Source organism: Phyllopteryx taeniolatus, chromosome 19 (genome assembly GCF_024500385.1).
Source record: "Phyllopteryx taeniolatus isolate TA_2022b chromosome 19, UOR_Ptae_1.2, whole genome shotgun sequence".
Classification (NCBI taxonomy): domain Eukaryota; kingdom Metazoa; phylum Chordata; class Actinopteri; order Syngnathiformes; family Syngnathidae; genus Phyllopteryx; species Phyllopteryx taeniolatus.
In genome coordinates, this window is record NC_084520.1 from 6,380,028 (window position 1) to 6,398,214 (window position 18,187).

At 41.5% G+C, this 18,187-nt stretch overlaps 1 protein-coding gene across 1 annotated transcript; it reads right to left on the bottom strand.

Annotated features, from left to right (window-relative positions):
- Positions 1-4,826: 4,826 nt before the first annotated feature.
- sstr2a (somatostatin receptor 2a) lies at positions 4,827-16,492 on the bottom strand. The gene is made up of 4 exons (XM_061756629.1): positions 16,251-16,492; positions 14,389-14,858; positions 13,221-13,546; positions 4,827-11,383 (listed from the first exon to the last, which is right to left on the bottom strand). The coding sequence occupies exons 2-4, from the start codon at positions 14,777-14,779 to the stop codon at positions 10,952-10,954; spliced, it is 1,149 nt and encodes a 382-aa protein (XP_061612613.1). The 5' UTR covers positions 14,780-14,858; positions 16,251-16,492; the 3' UTR covers positions 4,827-10,951.
- Between the last annotated feature and the right edge of the window lie 1,695 nt (positions 16,493-18,187).

Here is an 18,187-nt window from a genome sequence, read left to right on the forward strand (position 1 = left end):
AGAGGTAAAGAAGAACCCAAAGATCACTGTGGCTGAGCTCCAGAGTTGCAGTCGTGATATGGGAGAATGTTCTAGAAAGTCAACCAGCAGCCCTCCACCAGTCGGGGCTTTAAGGCAGAGTGGCCTGACAGAAGGCTCTCCTCAGTGCAAGACACATGAAAGCCCGCATGGAGTTTGCTATAAAAAAAACCAAAAAAAAAAAACCTGAAGAACTCCAAGATTGTGAGAAATAAGATTCTCTGGTCTGATGAGACCAAGATAGAAATTATTGGCCTTAATTCTAAGTGGCATGTTTGGAGAAAACCAGGCATTACTCATCACCTGTCCAATACAGTCCCAACAGTGAAGCATGGTGGTGGCAGCATTATGCTGTGGGTGTGTTTTTCAGCAGCAGGGACAGGACGACTGGTTGCAATCGAAGGAAAGACTAATGCGGCCAAGTACAGGGATATCCTGGATGAAAACCTTCTCCAGAGTGCTCAGAACCTCAGACTGGGCCGAAGGTTCATCTTAAAAAAAGACAATGACCCTAAGCACACAGCTAAAATACCAAAGGCGTGGCTTCAGAACAACTCCGTGACTGTTTTTGTATGGCCGAGCCAGAGCCCTGACTTAAACCCTATTGAGCATCTCTGGAAAGACCTGAAAATGGCTGCCCACCAACGTTCACCATCCAACCTGACAGAACTGGAGAGGATCTGCAAGGCGGAATGGCAGATGATCCCCAAATCCAGATGTGAAAAATCTGGTGCATCATTCCCAAAAAGACTCATTGCTGTATTAGCTCAAAAGGGTGCTTCTACTAAATACTCAGCAAAGGCTCTGAATACTTATGGCTGTGTGATATTACAGTTTTTCTTTTTTAATAAATCTGAAAAAATCTCGGCGGCACGGTGGAAAACTGGTTAGAGCGTCAGCCTCACAGTTCTGAGGTGCGGGGTTCAATCCCTGTCCCCGCCTGTGTGGAGTTTGCATGTTCTCCCCGTGCCTGCGTGGGTTTTCTCCGGGCACTCCGGTTTCCTCCCACATCCCAAAAACATGCATTAATTGGAGACTCTAAATTGCCCGTAGGTGTGACTGTGAGTGCGAATGGTTGTTTGTTCCTATGTGCCCTGCGATTGGCTGGCAACCAGTTCAGGGTGTACCCCGCCTCCTGCCCGATGACAGCTGGGATAGGCTCCAGCACGCCCGCGACCCTAGTGAGGAGAAGCGGCTCAGAAAATGGATGGATGGATGAAAAACAACAATTCTGTTTTTTTCTGTCAATATGGGGTGCTGTGTGTACATTAATGTGTAAAAAATTAACTTAAATGATTTTAGCAAATAGCTGCATTTGCTAAAATTTAGACTATTAGCTTGATTGTGACATCACAAACTATTTGTATATAAGCATTAAAAATGCATTTTACCTGAACATTTCCCTTTTAACCTTGGCGATTGACCTTTGCAAATATACCAACTTGCCGCAATGAGAAAAATCTGACCCACTTTGTGTGTATATGTGTGTATATATATGTATACACGTACACTGCACGTACAATGTATATTAGGGCTGGGAGTCGATTAAATTTTTTTAATTAATTAGAAGCTTGGCAATTAATTTTTCTTGATTAGTACGTTTTGCACAATTTGTTCAAAACCACGCTAATCAAGGCTTCCCTGAGTCAGTCCTAGCAACCCTGTTTCATCCAATTCCTTCATTTTGATCGCCAAGCTCGTTTGACGTGTGCATCGGTGTAATTGGTGTACCAGGATATCGTACACTGACCAAGGTTTCGCGTTGTTTAGAACACAAAATGTGATTCAAATACGTTAGTTTTTTAAACTAATTAGTTTTTGGGAAATAATCGGAATTAATATTTTGAATCTCTCTCTAGCTCTCTCTCTCTCTCTCTCTCTTTCCCTGTCATTCATCGTACAGCCGCACATATATGGCAGGTGACGTCAAGAAGTAGGTTGTAAGCGGAGTGTTTGACGGGATGAAAGGTGTCTCAAATACTGGCATCAAGCATGTGCATGCGAGATCAAAGCACACAAAATCACACGCTGAGCATCTCCTCTTGATCACACGGCATCTTTTTCCCCCCACAAGGGCATCCGTGCTGGATCAAACAGACTGTTGTGTGCTGCTGCACGCCCATTTTTGGACACCAGCAACATAATGCCTTTGGAATAATCTGTTCTGTTTTCCAGCATGCAGGCGAACTTCAGTCATCAGGGGTGGTGGTGGACTTTTCTGGGACATATTTAGTATTGTCATCCTGCTTGCCAAGATCTGTTTGTTCCTCGTCATCCTATTTACAAAAGTGCACAATAGGCTTACAACACAGACGCGGTTGTTGCTGCTGTTAATCAATATGTTGAGTTGTAAGTGTGTCCATGACGACCAGGATGTAACTGCAGCTACTGTTTTTTTTTTGTTTGTTTTTTTTTCCTTCATCTGAAGTGAGACACTTAACGTGGGCGATATAAGTGTTATGTGGGCGATATAAGTGTTCATGGTCAGTACAGTTTCTATTTTAATATTGCGTAATTAAAATGAGTAGCAGTCACGAAGACAAACGTAAAGCTGTGGTGACAAAGGTGTTGTTTGAAAAAAAATAAAATAAAAAAGTATGATTCATTTTAGTGTGGAGGGTCTACCAGAAAATAGTGACAGAGAATAAACGATCTTGTTAGCCAGGCTGAGCAAAAATTCATTTTAATTAACACACAACATAACAGACAGGTTTGTTAAAATGTGTATACAGTGTTCCCCCACTATTGTGTGGTTTATTTTTCATATCCTGCTATAGTGCAGATTTTTAAGGCATTATTATGTTAAGGTTTTAGAGAACACATTAGAAAGAAAGTCAGGTCAGTGTAGTACCTTGTTGTGCTGCAAGCCTGCAACACGCCAGGCAGCAATGAGGTCTATTGGAAGAGATGCAGTATAATTAAGAGAAAGAAGAAGAGGCAAAGAAGGTGCCCAACTGACTTTGAGTTATAGTAGTTCTTCCCGCAAAGCAGAGAGATTATGTTATTGATTATTGTTTGAAGGTTTAGAATGACTGTGACGTCAATGCTAATTTCTGTTAGCCCACCTATCTTATTACACATTATGTGTTAGCATTAAGCTAGCAGACATTTGAGAAAATGACATGGTTTGATTGAACATTTTGGCCATTTGTTTCTCCATATTCGAGTCTAGTATTTTCTGTGACGGGCCGTTGGGGGAAGGGGCTGCCGAGTCCCAGAGGCTCAAAGGGGCACCATACGGTTTGGTCTGCGGTCTACCACCAATGCCAGTGCTTCCCTACCAGCATGTTTGTGGCACCGTCTGATTTGAATAAAGCTCCCGTGTTGGGCTCTCCAGGTTTAGCGTCTGAAGAGGAGTACGCATCGAACCTACCACTCAGTAAAAGTTTGTTTTCTGTCAAAAACTAATTCAGTAATTAATCTCTTGTACCAAATCATGCAATAGAGCCTGTTATTCACATAGACACTGCAGTGGGCTCGCGTTGCCAGCAAATTACTCTCTCAACATGACTTGCAATAAATGTAGTGCGCATCTTTGCTTGTGAGCTGTGATGGGGTTCCTGACATCATATTTCACTGCCACACACGAGCCTCTGACCTTTTCCTATTTGGACTTAAGAAGTTGTATTGAGAAGTTCAGTTTCATCTTTGACAACGTCAGCCTCGTCTCCAGCTACTCACCTGCTACGATCGAAGAGGACAGCCACGAGCGTGATATTCATTACCGCCAAACACTCGCTCGCTTTCCTGACGGCAGAAAGAGTTGTGAGTCATATTCATAGGAGCGACGCGGCATGAGAGAAAAGGGACCGGGCTTCACTGATGCATGTAACGTGTCAAACTGGATCACCTTCATGTACATGCCTGAGAATATCTGAAGTATGGATGCATCAAACCATGTAAAACATTCCATATTATCATTTCATCTCACGTTCCTTGTCGTGGCCAGTGGCAACAGGCATCTCTTTATTTGTACAAATGCATTTTTATCATGATATTGACTGAAAGTGATTATAAAGCAAAACGTGTGCTGTATATGCTATAAACGGGTGCATCTCAATATCATAGAACATTCATTTAGTTCCACTGAACCTACTTAATGTTTTACTGTTTTTTTACGTAAAATGAACATTTTAAAAGTGAAATATTTTACTCTGTATTTTGAATCTATAAAAATGGAGTTTTACACCACACGTCGCTATCAGTCTGGATCGCTACGTCTATCACGACTGCTGTCTTCTGATGTTCATCCACCACCTTTATGTCTCGCTGGTTGGCCATCACCTGTTTGTCAGTCTGGATCTGGAAGTCCCAGAGGATCTTGGCTTGATTGTTCTCAACCACCTTTCAGCCATCTTGATTCTGGGGCCTCCAGTCCATAATTGTTACAGATGGAAAAAAAAAAAACACTGCACCTATCAATCAATCAAGAAAGTGTGATGTGATAATTAATTTAAATGAATCATTTATCTTTGAAAGAGGGAGGGTCGTACGATTATAAGGTCTGTTAAGTCCATATAATTAATAGCAATGCTTCTACTTCTTCGTTGATGAGCCTATAAGTTTAAGGTCTGCTTCAAGAGGGATCTTAAAATATTTGTATGTCCATCAAGAGAAATATAATGTGTGCATGGCCCTTGATATGAATACATGAAAAAAAGTGCATTTCAAAGGATCGACAGTATCAAAGTACATGTTGAAAACACAATCAAGACATTGTTAGTCTGCCTCATTCATATCGTATTCAGCTCAAATTGTACATGTTAACCCAAACAAGTGAATCTCTTAATGTAAAAAGAAAACCAACATGGGGGCAGCAAGTGGCCTGTTTTTTAATCGCAGAAAAGGACATTAGATTGTCCAATACAATCAATGATTTTCTAATACAATATATGCCAACAATGTAGTCACAATTTACATACATAAACAACAACATAAACAATTTAATCTGGGGAAAATGACATGTATGTTTTGCTCATCCTGTCAATTGTACAAAGGCATTTGGGAAACAGTGTTGCTTGATGTACACTGATATTAAACATCATGATGAGTTACAAGGCACACTGAGTAAATACACTGCATGGAAAAGTACAGTGAAACCTCCAAAGTTGAACACAATCCATTCTGTAACCCTGGTTGACTTGTAATTCCTATAATAATCGTTCCCACAGTAAATCATTGAATGAGAAATAACTACTGTAAAATAGAATTAAAATTAGTCAAACTACTTGACCTATGAGGACACTCGACAGACACGAAAGATAAAAATGTGCACTTTGTTTGTTTGGTTTGGCAAGCTTCTTTGCTCATTTCCATGAAGCTAATGATATTTATGTTAGCTGCTGCTTGGTTAAAAAAAAAAGAATAATAAATAAATAGAAATTTCCCTCATTGATATTTAATTTTGTTTCTCATATTGTACTAAACAGTTGCCAGTTACCCGATCCCCACATGCTGCCCGATCTCGTCTGATCTCGGAAGCTACGCGGGGTCAGTCTTGGTTAGTACTTGAATGGGAGACCGCTTAGGAATACCGGGTGCTGGGGTTGGGCAGTGGGCCAATCACCTGCTCCTGTAAAAAACTACAGATTACTGAAACTGCAAATGCGGCCTAATGTGCCTCATGGCATTGAGAGCTCTAAGTAACTACACAGTTACACCTTTTCTGCTTTTTCTGGTTCTACATGTCTTCATCCCTGTTTTCCTCGTTGATTTCGGCGGTGGCATCATATATTGAGAAAAAGCTATAGTAAAAGCAAAACACACGTGTAGAGTTAACCCTTTCGATCAGGGGTAGCCATCATGTTGTCCGCGGGCGACTCATCGACCAGGTGCTCGGAGACTTTCATGGACGAGTGCAAGCACACCTGAACCGGTCGCCAGCCAATCGCAGGGCACATGGAAACCAACTATCATTCGCGCTCACATTCATACCTACGGGCAATTCAGAGTTTCCAATTAACATAGCATGCATGTTTTTGGGATGTGGGAGGAAACCGGAGCACCCGGAGAAAACCCACCCAGGCACGGGGAGAACACAGGCGGGGCCGGGGATTGAACCTGGGTCCTCAGAACTGTGAGGCAGATATGCTAACCAGTCGGCCAATGTGATCATTTTCCTGCCAATGTAATATGTATCTGTTGTACAAATAACAGCAATTTTATACATCCATCCAATTCTCTCTCCGCCAAGCACATCTCCAAGGACACGCCCTCCTTACGCCAATACGCCCAGCTTGTCGCAAACCGGTCTACCAAATTGGCACACACGCTTGCACAAAAATCAAGATATGGCACTTTTTCTGCTCAAACGCAGCTGTGCTGTCTAGAGCCCATTAAGTTGGAGACCCTTTGCTTCACCCTGTGTTTAATGAGCTGACGTTTTTTACGAGATTTGATGAGATCTTGCGGGATGTCGCACATGACAATGGTTTTAACAGCATATTTTTTCACAATTATTTTTGGTGAATTTCAAATTGTACCGCTTTTGCAGCGTTCCACTTAGTGAATCCTACAGTTTATTCATGAATTCAATGAAAAATTGCATCAAGCTACAAAGTCGGAAGTGTATGTAGCACACAGTGTTTGTGTAACTGTGATGTGTGTGGTGACACACAGGTTAAAATGTGCCACCCTTTCCCATGCAAGACGCAGCAAAGCTTTTTCATAAATACAATCCAGACTTAATATTGCACAGTGCATCATCTGTGCACATTGGAGCCCTTCACAAATAAGATGTATTTCAAAATAATAAAATTAAAAAAAAAAAATAGAAGGCGAAAAGGCCCTTAGCTTCTTCCTTACATTTTTACACTACACATTGGTAGCCAGACATCTAGACAAATGCCCTTTGCACATATGGTCTGGAAATGTGAAACAGTGGAGCAGAAGCACTACATGCCAATCCAAATGAATGGATGGAAAACTATTTTACAATGTGACCTCATTTTGAGATCTTTAGGACTTCTTTGCACGCACAAAAAAAAAAAAAGATCTGGGTGTCTACATGCAACATATCATTACGCTACATTTACATTAGTTTTGGTTCAAATAGCCTTGTCAAAGTCAATTAAACATCACAACGGCCCATTTAGGACATTATGTCCAAACATCCAATGGCATGGGAAAGTCTTGGTGTGTTCTTTTCAGTGTGGTTCACTGCAATTTCTCAACAAGACGTTCATTAGTTTACATTATTCTGTGCATGCAAAGCAAATGAGGAGTTGGACCTACAGAGGGGATTATAAGTAATCGTGAAATGATGATGGCGCTCACAAGAAAGTATGACTAAAAGAATTCGGTTTTATATACAGAATGGCATCCATCCGAAAAATTGTTCCACTCATACACAACCTTGAATTGTGTCATGGAGCATTTCAACACAAATGCACCCCCCCCCCCCCCCCCCCCCCCCCCCCCGAATGTCGAATGCCAATGCAGGAGTTTACATCTGCGCGATGCAATGGAGGGAGCCAGTCATTTTATCGTTGTATGCAGACATTATATGCAAACATGTGAGCGTTTGGTCCATTATGTAAAACCACTTACTAATCAGACCTAGCTGATTGAGCCCAAAAGTAGCTTCCCAGTGTGCAAACAATAGCAAAATTGGCTGAGATTCAAAAATACCCGTGATATCAAAGTCGTTCATAATTCAGATACCTTGTATTCATAGCTCTCGGGCCCCAGAAACATGCAAATGTGTGGCTAAGAGTACTTTTTGGGGGGGAGGGGGTTGCTATGAAATATCAGTTGGCGAGGACAATTATCTGTCACGTTTGTCATCAATGGACATAAGTCTGGTACAGTACATGATATAAATTGAATCATAAATTTCATTAATAAATGAAATCTCTTTTTTGCCAACTGATGGGTCCTGACTGAAGTAGCAATCTGCGACAAAGCCAACCCGACACGGCAGGATGACCTTGTTTTTCGACAGAGCCTCAGAAAACGTCCTGATTGACATTAAAACAAGGTCACGTTACACACAGCTTGCTAAAGCTAAAAGAGCAATCGTATTTCAGTGAGTAACTTTTTTTTTCCTCAAAATGCTCGGTGTGGTGGTGATTTAGAACAATATCGTTTGGGCGAAGGTTCCACTTCTAAATTATCAGTGGCATGGGCTAATATTGGTCCAGAATTGGTGATTTGGCAACATACTTGCAAAACAATTTCTATAGTGCTTTCATTTGAAGACCAGGCAGTGTTAAAATTACATTTTCTTATATTGAAAGAAATTTCACTTGACTTGTTTGTACTTTCATTGAATATCATGATACCTTTATAGTGGTCCTTGGGGAAGGGATGACCATCAGGTCAAAAACTATGCAGGGAACAACATGTTTTTCTCTCTAGTCACTGAAAAAACTGCCCTATGATGCCACAAGATGGTGCAGAAGCTCTTGCTAATAGGAAAGTAGTAATTGATATCAAGGAAGTATGTTGAAGTGCTAGAGCTCGAAAGTTGTAAGATCTTTGTATGTTGAGACGGGGCTAGTTTTAAAGTTACGGAGAGTGTTCGACACGTGTGTATGTTTTTGCTCTTTAATTGATAAGCTTAAGCTAACAAACGACGGAGATAAATTACTATTTTTACGGGTTGTGACTTGCAGACATACAAGGCAGCAAGCATCCTTTACTTTGGCCTCCGTGCACAAGCGGAAATCCTCGCAATGATGCATTTTAGACTAAAGCCTACAAAAAACGCCCTCAGCACTTTATATTGCCACAAAACACAGCAGTTCACAATAATTGTACAGTTCTTTACGACTCAGTACCAGGGAACAATACCGGCATAGCATTCATGGTTCCTTTTGAGTTACTTCGGAGTTTGAAAATGATCCATTTGATGAAATTTAGCACCAGCTATGAATTCTTGTAGAACTTGCCAAATGCAATAAAGGTAACATTAGCTGTGCCACCGTAAAGGGTTATACCCTTGAGAGGTCATTGTGATTACGCCACAACAAGGCTGTTTTAAATGCAGCAATTTTATCAGTATTTTTGCAGGATGCATATCCCAAGATTCTTTGTGTGCCACTGCTCCGTCTTTAAGAATAGCTGAAGTATATAGGCACAAATGTAAATCCAATATTAGGTTTGCAGTCATTTGAACATTTAACGTCAGCTATCTTAAACTTGTGACCCTTAAAACCTCTGCTAAATTTATGATATTATTAATCCTGCTCTTATGTTTTGTTGTTGTTGTTATTGTCTTTGTCAGGAACAGCAATAACGTTCCTGGATCAATTTGACTTGGGGCATGTTTCGGGTCAGAAACATCCCAATTGCCATTGTTTGTGTTTCCATGTGTTTCCTACATTACTAAACAGTTTCATACCCCCCAAAAAAATATTTCAACTTTATCTTTAATTGTATTTCTTCGACTTTCAAATGGGTCACTTTAAACCGGAACAGTTAAAGCGACTAGGAAATCTTGAAATCTCTCGCCGCATTAAACAAGGGTTGATGTGGCTTGGGGGGGGGGGGGGGGGGGCGCCAACATGCAGTAAGTAGGATGGGCATCCAGAGGATGCCACTCGGGAAATGAGACACAGCATTATATTCAGTACCTCATTAAGGCCCAATGAAACCGTTTCAATAGGGCATACAGATCAATGGTCAATTTGGTGATGGTAAATTTAGCAGTACATTTATGAGGTCCTGTAATTAGGAAATTATATGTACAGTCAGGTCACAATACAAATATGATGTACATAATTAGAGAATTTAATTAATAAGTGGATAAAAGAGGGGTTAGCAGGGGTGCCTTGATTCTTCAGTTGATCTGAATACTCCAGCATCCATATATTGTAATATATATAGTTACATACGGTAACATGTTTTACACATTGGCACGCACTCACTTTAAACTGAATTTCTGAAGGGTAAACCAATTGAGAGGCTGAGAGCGGTGATCACTGTAAAGAGGAACCTTTACATGTAATTTTTTATTTTATTGAATTTTTTTTAAATGAGCTCTGCATAAAAAAAGGGAATAGTGCACAATGACGTTAAGAAGCAGGATTTAGCAAAATGTCAAGTACATAGTAAAAGGTTCCAAAGACATGCCACAACAGGACAATATTTTACTGACCTTTTTGGTTGGCCCACCCATGTTTGCACATGCACCAGTTTGGCAAAAATCCTGTTCGTATTTACAAGCACAAGCTGTTTTGAATCAAGTCAGGTTGCCAATTTCTTTCACTATCCCACCATTGAGGAGTTTACAGATCAGTGTGGCGTCCCTCGGCAAGCCGCCAGCGTCCTTCGTCATTGGGAAATAACGTGGTGTTGTGAAGGGTTTGCCATTTGTTTCTCTGATAATCTTCTAAAGACAAGGCTGGTGTAACAGATCATTACCATATACCATTATTTCTTATTTATTTTTTCTAGGTTTGAGTTTTATCTTTCGAGGGTTGCTCCGTCGTCATCCACTAAACTGTTTGGCTTTGTCAGCATGTCTCCCTTTTAATGAAAACAGTGCCTAATGACATTGCGTTTCCAAACATCTCCCACGAGATGGGTGTCTCTCCCTCACACACTATTGAGCAGTAAAGTAGCCCTTCTATCAGCAGATCCAGAGAGCACAATTTGCCAGCACGAGCCAAAGTTAGGTCTTGTTTTCAAGTTAGTGACGTAAGCGTTGGTCCAACTTATGTTTGATTTCTGTCGAGCCACCTGCTGTGTGTTATTCAGCGCTCAGGGTCAATGAGATCAGGTTGCCTCATCCATTCAAACAGTTGTAAACTCGGGTCAATTCACCTTCTCTGGCCTCTGTTGTGAAATTGTTTAGATTTCACTTACTTCATGTGCCAGAGTCCATAGGACGGTCGGCTATTACATCAGCCCTCTGTATGTCCGAGTAGCGATCAGTGGTATAAGCAGACCCTTTCGTCTCTCAGGCTCTTGCGCTTCTGTTCCTCTGCTCTCAAATGCTGGTCTGCAGCTCTCCATTGAGCAGCGCTGCGTTGTGTGCCTCCAAGTTGGCGTTGATGATCAGCGCGTTGTTGACCATCCTGCTCCTGTCCACCCTGCTGTCACTGCGCTCGAGCTCATCAAGGCCTGCCACCTTTTTGAGACACAGCACCTTCTGGAAACTCTTCTTGAAGTTGTCTGACAGGAAAGCGTAGAGGATGGGGTTGGCGCAGCTGTTGGCGTAGCCCAGCACCACTACAAAGTCGAAGGTGCTCTTCACGGCAGACGTGGGGTTGATGGAGCTGGTGACCGAGGTGACGTTGAAGACGTAAAAGGGCAGCCAGCAAAGGACGAACACGGCGACCACGATGGAGACCATCCGCGTCACCTTACGTTCGGAACGTTTGCGCTTGGTTGAACCTACTCGCATGCCCGATGATTTCACCTGGGGAAGGGCAAACTGTTAGTTCATCAAAGTACTCATAGTGTTCATGCTATATGAACCATCAAATACTATTATTTAATATTATTACTATTAAATACTATTCATCCATCCATCCATCCCTAGCCTATACAATAAACCCTCATTTATCGTGGGGATGATGTACAAGAAAACCACCACCAAAAATGTTACGCAAAGTAGCAACCAATTATTATATAAATAATTTAATGTATGTCATTGAATGCCAATATGTGATATTTTAGAGAGGTGCAGAAATTTTATTTATCCACTTTTGGTCACCATCCACATAAGCACATGCACTTTGTGCTCTACTTGAATGGCGTGAACAATAACCCATGCAGACATGGTGTGAGCAGGTGATTAAGTGGCTTAAGCATTGCCACTGTTCCTCACATTGACGGTCCTGGCAATGTCATCAGCGAAAAGCATAATGGAACCCATAAATCACTATGGTAAAGTTCTTAACTACAGTACTGTAGTTGTCAAATCAAGCTAAACGTTGCTCTTTACTTGCATTTGTTCTTGTCTGCGTTGTTATGTGTGTGCCTTAGCAATTCGTCGCACTAAGGCTCGTGTGTGTTTGTGAAATTATTACATAAAACCCTGACTGCTGCTTGTGTTCTAAACAGTGACTTTCCAGTCATGTTCTTTGCATCCTCAAGGAATTTTGTAATCTACCAAAAAATTTAAATTAAGATTACTCAGTAAGGTTTCTTTTTCTGCTAAGAAAAAAGAGCCCTAATTGGTCTAGTGTAAATCATTGTTTCCTGTCACGTACGTGGTTAGGGCGAAGGCGAGGAACGCAAGGCAAGAGCATGGTGGACCCAATTGCAGGGAAGCAGGGAGGCAAGGCAGGAGTGCGGGAATCTCAAAATAATAATATTTAATTCCAAAAACAAATGAAAACAAAGGTCAGGAAAAAGTCTAAATGCTAAATTAACAAAGTCCAAAATCTAAACACAAAGTAACAAAGAAACACTTGAGTGAACCCAAAACAAGAAACAAGACATGGCTGGTGAAATACCTGAACGACAATGACATGGCAAGACGTGACAACGACAATGAACCGACAAGGACTGAAAGAAACCAGGGAACTAAATACAAACAAATTGACGAGACAACGAGGAACACTTGGACAAGACACGAGTGGCTGGAGAGAGCTGATTGGTCGACACAAAGTAGACGAGAACAGGTGGACACAACAACCTAATGAGCACACGACAAACATGGAACACAGGAAAACATGGAACAAAACTAAACACAACCCAAACCAAAACACAGACCATGACAGTTTCCACATTTCAGTTATATCAATCACAGAAGACAGAACATGGACGAACAACTATTTACATTCACCTCGATGGAAAATTTACAGTCTTCAATTAACCTAACCATGAATGTTTTTGGAATGTGCTGAAGATTGCTTTTCCTTCCTATATAGTGATTTGATTGTGAAATAATTGTTTTGTACATAAACACACACACATGGACAAACTCCCACACACAAGCTAGCACAGAAACAGACACGATATGATTTGTGATATTTCTCAATTTTCAGGTTGGAATGTAGCATTAGCGCGAAACACCTGTGAGGGCCACACAGGCTGATGCCATGATGCTTATTCTCAGAAGAGGAAATTCTAAATTTAGCTCATAGACTGATGTAGTGCCAATTCTGTACCGCAGACGTGTTCAATGAGGCAGCTCAATTGTAAACAGAGTTGGACCGCCGCAGCAGCTGGCTCAATAGTTTCGATTCCAAACACAATTCTAAGTTTGTTCAAGCAAAACTAATTTCAAGTAGTAAGCATATTCTTACCTTGACTATGATGAGCAGGTAACACAGACATATGACGGCCAGGGGCAGAAAGAATCCAATGAAGAAGGTATAAAATATGAAGGCGGTGTAATAGACATCCTGGGGCTCGGGCCAAACGATCCCACATACTGGTACCTTGTCCAGACCGCTGAAGAGCATAGTAGGTAGGATGACTAACAGTGACACGCCCCACACTGTCATGTTGATTAACTTGGCTACCCGGGGCTTCCGCCATTTTGTCGACTTAATAGGGTGAACCACGGCCAGGTATCGATCGATGCTCATAACCATGAGGCAAAATATGCTGGTGAATTGATTGAGAGAGTCTGGGGGAGAGAGAAGCAGATATAGTCAGTAATCACTAGTGCTTTTAATCAAACCAGGCGATAATTAACTGCAAATGAGGTTTAAATCAGTGGTGCCAAACATACGGTCCGTGGGCCAATACCGGCCCGCTAGAGGGAACAAGCGGGGCCACAGGATGAATTTGAAAGTGAAAAATGACATTGAGGTGGTGGGAAGTAAGGATAATTTTGAGAATTATTTTGCTCATGTAGAAGATGGAGGGGTAATAATTCCTAGGTCTTCATAAGTTAAAGTGTAATACTATATTTTTCAGTTCCAAATGCATGTGACTTCAGGGTTTGTGCCTTAAAATACAATCACTGTGATTAGTTACTGTGTACACATGTAGATGACAAATTGCAGCAAAATTTTCTCAAGAAATCTGACGTTGTTTTGTAAAATGATTTATAAAAATGTCATTGAATCTAAGGATTTTCCTTATGTACGGACCTTTCCACAAATCCAGAAATACATTTCTTATTTTTTAGTAGGCTTGGTTTGTTCAACCAAGTTCAACCCTCAATGTCATTAGCACTAACTCATCATGAGAATGAGTGACAGTGTGACAGGCCCCCACAAAAATTGAAGTTGTTATTTTAAGGTCAAACTATTAGATAATATGTATGCCCTGCGATTGGCTGGCAACCAAGACCATGGTGTACCCCGCCTCTTATCCAAATTCAGTTTGTATAGCGGACTCCCTAGCTTTGCTTCAGTTGCAAACCATTTCAGATCATGTTTTGCCTTTTGTGAAGCCTCAATGTGCCCGTTTGCTCAAACAAAGTATGGCTGCTCTGTGAAGCGTGCTCGGCTCTCCACCTACCTACAGTCATGATCACCCTGCACAGCGCCTCGCCAAATGGCCAGTGCACCAACGCCAGCTGCAAGGCAATGAACGGCAGGCTCATCATGCACAGCACGTCCGCCACTGCCAGGTTGAGGATGTATATGTTGGTCACCGTCTTCATTTTGGCGTAACGTAAGATGACGTAGATGACCAGGGCGTTGCCGCAGAGCCCCACAGCGCAAACCATGAAGTAGATGAAGGTGATGACGACGGAGCTGGTCTTGTCCTGGTGGGGTTCCCTCGTCTCCACTGTCAGGTTTAGGTCCAGGTCTGACTCGTTCCCCTGGAGGTAGCTGTCGTAGAGGAGAGGCTCGGGGATAGTCATGTTGGGTGGAGGTGAGAGGAAGGACCACTGATCCAACGCCATAATTGCTGAATCAAAGAGAGCTAAAATATGGCAGAGGGCTTTGCAGTGTATCACATCGCAGATGAAGGGAGAGATACATCTAGGAGGAGATACCAAAGTAAGAGTATTGTGAGTGACAGTAATGTAAGAGCATTGGCAACAGTTAATATATACGGTAACTACGGTCAGATCTGTCAGATGTGCATTATACTCGTCTCCCTGCGAGTTACCATTTTCTGCAATTTTCAACCACTTACAGCACAAATCACTTAAGTGCACGTCACCACTACGTCTCTTGCTGTCAAACCAAACCATGAACCCACCACCAGGAGTCAAATCATCCAGGGCGGGGGTTGATGTGTGTGTATGTGTGTCGTCGTGTGCATACATGCAAAAAGGCAAGTTCGGGAGAGGCAACGACGAGGGCGTTGTGCCGCTACCGAAGACAAATGTTTATTCAATCGATCTTGGGGACAAACAGCTCGTACACTGTGGGAGGATCTGTCATTCTAGTTGAGAGAGTATACTCCCAAATTTGGGTGCATCCATTAATCCATTCATACCACCTTTGGTTAAACCATTTATAACACGCATAACATAATGGGTGCAAGGCTTTATTGTTTTTAAACACACCATACAGAAAGAATTCCCTACATTTCACATTTATGGACAACTCAATTAACAACATGACAGAAAGACCAAATATCTTTTTTTTTTTTTTTTTTATTTAAAAAGAAAAATGCCACAGAAAGCGTTTTCAAATCAGTTTAACTAAAGAAAAAAAGAAAGAACATCAGTAAATAAATCTATTCAGAGGTAGAAATTAAGTTGCAAAGTAAGAACACGCTTGGTAATGTTCCAGTGCTTGAGCTTCAAGGGTGTCAATATAACATAATTTGCCTCAACCTCACCTCGCAAGCCACTAATGAATTGATCAGATTCTTCTCAGATAAAATTAGGAGGACATTCCGATTAAGCCCTCTTGGGCTCCAAAAGATTTGTTAGCAGACCTTTTTAGAAGCAACATTTCAGGAAAATCTAAGTAATAATGCAGTTTCTTATATTATTTCATATATTTTAGTTTTTTTCTACCTCCAAAGCCATCCTTGCCAGCCTTTGAGAGGCTGATATTGTGCCATAATTGGAAGCTCAGAAGGGAACACCCGGCAACATAATTAAATTAGCAGTCACACCATTCTTAATGTTTCTACATATATTTTTTGACCCAGGAGACTTTATCTATATGGCATCAGCTAATTGGGATGATGTTAGGTTTTAATATTAAAAAAAAGCAAAAAAAAAACAGCCACATCTTAGTCTACGCAGAACAATAGATGGTGATTAAAATATATAATGTACAACCACGGCTTCATGTCAACTCATAAATTCAGGACTTTCTGTTTTACATTAACATAATACAAAAAGGTTTTTTTTTTGCCCCATCTACTTGGCATGAGTAATTGTGTTTAATGTATGCACCATAAAGACTTACTTTGAAAAAGACAACGTCCTCCTCGTATCAAGTCCATCGTGCCTCGGTATCTTTACGCAGCGCGTCCATCTGTCTTTCCATCCACCAATCCACCTGCTCCTCCTCTGTTACGCGTGACTCCGGCGGATCAAGACGCCACTCGGCACCCTTGTCACAACCCGTGCGAGCTGTCTCTCAGCTCATTTTTACCGGCAACAAATGTTGTGGCCCCCCTCCCCACCCTCCCACCCCCCCTACAATTAATACCGAAATAAACCTAAGTGAGGAAAAGTGTTGGTGGGGAATCCAAACGACGAGTGCGTCACAGTGACAGAGCGTGCGTGAGACTGAGAGAGAGAGAGAGAGAGAGAGAGAGAGAGAGAGAGAGGGAGAGGGAGAGAGAGAGAGATTCACCAAAAGTCTTAAATGTGCGTGCAGTTCCAATTTAAAGACCCAAATTGTAAATACAGCGGAACGTTGGGTTATGAATTTTATTTGTTTCAAGGCCCCGTTCTCGAATGGAAACGTTCACAAACCGAGGTAATGTTCCCCAGTGAAATGAATAGCGTTGCGATGAATCCGTTCCGGTTGCAGAATGACAATCATATTTTGGCTTATTTTGATCATCGTGTGGTTAAAATTAAAAACTGTGCAATACAGAAATAGGTGAAAACAGAATTTATGATGATGAAATAACTGTGGATTTGCTAGAAAATCACTGAAGTGTCTTAGCCTTTTCAGGTACAGTAATGTTTCACCGTGGTTACTGCGAGCCCTAAATGTCCACCACCTCCCAGAAAGCAGTTCATCTTTTGCATTGCATTGTGGGATGTAGCTTCCATTTTATGCAAAAATTCTTTTAAAAAGTCTGTTCATAAGCAAAATTGTTTGTGAACCGGGTCGTACATTATATATAATAATTGCTGAAAAGATATGCAGGGTCTGAAAAAAAAATGTAGTACTGACTTGTTGAGCTATAAAGTCTTTTTCACCATGTCAGTTTTCCAGATTTTTTTGGGCGTGGCTAAAATGCAGTTCAATGACACACTTGACGTGTTAGTATGCCTTCCCCCGCTATTAAAAGATTGAGCACCTTCTTGCATCAGTGGTTTTGCTGCACAATTGTGAGTTACTTACCATTATTTTTATTACAAGGCCCATTTCTACCATTACAGCTCGCAGTTAGCGAGCAAGCCATGCTGAAAAATGCATCTTCCCCGGATGCCACAACAGCTCTGTGTTGCTGTTGTTTAACATCTCAAGTCTTATGTATTTTGTGTAGTTCGGGCGACTGTAGTATGTTGGAATTCAAAGCATTGTGCGGTTTATAACTACCAGTAAGTATGTGCTCAATTGTCTGTAGTGATACTACTCACGACACGACACCGAGGTGATGACGTAGTGGATGACACCGCCGCCGGTCCATGGCGTACGCAAGCCAGTTAGTCCGCGAGCTAGCTTGTGGCTAGCCCCTCTCATCCTGGCATGGAAAAATGATGGCTTTGTGCAGGGGTGTCAAGCTCATTTTTGTCACGGGCCACATCGTAGCTATGACTTCCCTCGGAGGGCCGCTACGACTGTGAACCCATATAAATAAAAGATTACCACATATATTCTAATTACATACAGTATACAAAACACATTGATGAATAACCAGTTTTGAAATCAGAAGCCTATAAAAACATGTTTTTCAACTATTACATTTCTTTTCAAAGGGGGATTGGTAACAAAAAAAAATGCTTGCAAATATCTCAATGGTATTACACCAGAACACAATGAGCAATTTTTATTTGCTTTCGCGGGCCACATACAATTATGTGGCGGGCCGGATCTGGCCCCCGGGCCACCAGTTTGACACCTGTGGTTTACTGGGATATATTCCAGCCAGTGGACCAGATTTGATATGGTGCCCCCCCCTTGATTTGCTATTTACATAATCTTACAAAAGAAGTCAAATA

What these genes read in the sequence shown, in the direction of transcription:
- sstr2a (XM_061756629.1), bottom strand. Translation starts at nt 14,779, where the DNA reads ATGGCGTTGGATCAGTGGTCCTTCCTCTCACCTCCACCCAACATGACT. An exon ending in CAGGGTGATCATGACTGTAG is followed by an intron (nt 13,547 to 14,388) that starts GTAGGTGGAGAG and finishes TCTCTCCCCCAG; the next exon opens with ACTCTCTCAATCAATTCACC. An exon ending in ACCTGCTCATCATAGTCAAG is followed by an intron (nt 11,384 to 13,220) that starts GTAAGAATATGC and finishes GCCCTTCCCCAG; the next exon opens with GTGAAATCATCGGGCATGCG.